We start from the raw sequence: 2,306 nt of genomic DNA on the forward strand, positions 1-2,306 counted from the left end.
GGAATGACCTCATTATTGTTTCATGTTTTAGATCTGAGTTTGTTTTACAGGATGACATGTCTGAATGAGAGCTCATCCAACACTGCTGATTCCAGACTTTTAGACAGGGGTCGTAGTTCTCAGTAATCTGATTACTTTACTTATGGTTGTCAGTAATCTGATTACTTCAGTTACAGCAATCTTCTTTACATTGTTCTTTTCATGTCCAGTGTCCTGAGACAACATATGTTGTGACTTGGTGCTGTTTAAATAAACTGAATTGAACAGATTACTTTAGTTACAGTAATCTGATTACTTTAGTTACAGTAATCTGATTACTTTAGTTACAGTTCTTATTAATATGATTAGTTTAGTTACAGTAATCTGATTACTTTAGTTACAGTAATCTGATTACTTTAGTTACAGTAATCTGATTAGTTTAGTTACAGTAATCTGATTACTTTAGTTACAGTAATCTGATTACTTTAGTTACAGTAATCTGATTAGTTTAGTTACAGTTGTCAGTCTGTCCTCAGGTGCAGTGCTCAGCTCAGTGCAGTCAGGACAGAAGAAGGAGCAGGAGCAGGAGCAGGAGGAGGGGAGGCAGAAGGAACAGGTGCTCCTGAACCTGGAGGTGAGGAACTGGACAGAAACACATCAGCAGCCAACAGGTGTGCCACTCACCTGCTGTCCCTGTGTCATGTGACCTGCAGACCCTGGAGAAGAAGGAGGAGCAGGAGAGCTCTGAGGAGGAGGGAGAGCAGGAGAAGAAGCAGGAGAAGGAGGAGCAGGAGCCTGAAGAGGAATACGATGAGGAAGAGTTTGAAGAGGTGAGGTGACACCTGGAGCAGGGCTCACCTGTGTTCTCCAGGTGTAATACTCCTCAGAAAACCTGACTGGGTCTGGGTCTGGGTCTGGGTCTGGGTCTGGGTCTGGGTCTGGGTCTGGTTCTGGTTCTGGTTCTGGTTCTGACCTGTCTGTGTTTTTCCTGCAGGAGACAGATTACAGCATGCCCTACTTTGACAATGGAGAGGACTTTGGAGGAGACAGTGACGACAACATGGACGAGGCTATTTACTGAAGATGGATGAGACTATTTACTGAAGACAGCATGGACGAGGCTATTTACTGAAGGGGGCCAGGGATAAGGCTATTTACTGAAGGGGACCAGGGATAAGGCTATTTAGTGACGAGACCAGGGACAGGTTTTTTTACCTACAAGAAAAGGGATGGATTTATTTCCTGACAAGAACAAGACTATTTGCTGACAGGGACATGTCTATCTCCTGACGAAGACACAGCTATGTACTGATGACGACATGAGGCCAGTTTTGAATGTCCATCTAACACCTGCAGCACATCTGGACTGTTGGTTCTGACCAACTGGACCATGAGAGGTTTTAGATTAGTTGTTTTTCTAAGTGTTGTTGTTGTTGTTGTTGTTGTTGTTGTTGTTGTTGTTGTTGTTGTTGTTGTTTTTATAAATAAATAGTTCTGAAACTTGATGCGTCTCAGGACCTGGTTCAGCTTTGATGTTTTTATTTGAAAGATGTGATTATAGAAGTTATTGTTTCAGAGCAGACTGTTCTGTGAAGGATGGCTAACACACGACACACGTCAAACAACAGAAACACTGAAGAATGGAACCAGTCCCAAACAAAACCTTCAGGTAAGTGAGGACACCTGGTGGCCGTCAGGTGTAACAACATAAACCTGAGTCTGAAGAAAACACAACAGACCAACTGTGAGTCCAAACAGCAGAACTCCAGGAGGACTCTGACCTGGTTCTGGTGAGGGGGGGGGGGTGGGGGGGCAACCTTTGCCCTACTCTGTGTCTGGATCCAGAACCAGAGATCTCAGAGTCTGATGTGCAGAACAGACCCAGTAAGGTCGAGGAGAAACAGGTCCAGCTGAGGCCCAGTTGAACTGACATCACTGGAGCTGAAGAACAATCAACCTCAGGCTGTAAAATCAGGACTTGAGGAACTTTTACAGGAACCTTCTTGGACTTGTGTCCATTCTTGTCCTGTCACACAGTGGACTTGTGTCCATTCTTGTCCTGTCACACAGTGGACTTGTGTCCATTCTTGTCCTGTCAGACAGTGGACTTCAGCATGAGATAAATGNTTTAGTCCTCAGTAATCTGATTATCTTAGTCCTCAGTAATCTGATTACTTTAGTCCTCAGTAATCTGATTACCTTAGTCCTCAGTAATCTGATTACTTTAGTCCTCAGTAATCTGATTACTTTAGTCCTCAGTAATCTGATTACTTTAGTCGTCAGTAATCTGATTACCTTAGTCCTCAGTAATCTGATTACCTTAGTCC

At 43.6% G+C, this 2,306-nt stretch overlaps 1 protein-coding gene across 2 annotated transcripts in view; it reads left to right on the plus strand.

Moving 5' to 3' along the window:
- The window catches only part of polr3glb (RNA polymerase III subunit GL b), a 10,947-nt gene extending 9,495 nt beyond the window's left edge, over positions 1-1,452 (plus strand). For both annotated transcript variants that reach the window (XM_014034484.1, XM_014034485.1), the window contains 3 exons: positions 516-613; positions 693-809; positions 974-1,452. In XM_014034484.1, the coding sequence (XP_013889938.1) occupies positions 516-613; positions 693-809; positions 974-1,060 (302 nt within the window). In that variant the 3' untranslated portion in view covers positions 1,061-1,452. The remainder of the gene's footprint in view (positions 1-515; positions 614-692; positions 810-973) is intronic.
- Positions 1,453-2,306: the final 854 nt, after the last annotated feature.

The sequence above is a fragment of the Austrofundulus limnaeus genome, unplaced genomic scaffold (assembly GCF_001266775.1).
Source record: "Austrofundulus limnaeus strain Quisiro unplaced genomic scaffold, Austrofundulus_limnaeus-1.0 Scaffold2137, whole genome shotgun sequence".
NCBI classification, from domain to species: Eukaryota; Metazoa; Chordata; class Actinopteri; order Cyprinodontiformes; family Rivulidae; genus Austrofundulus; species Austrofundulus limnaeus.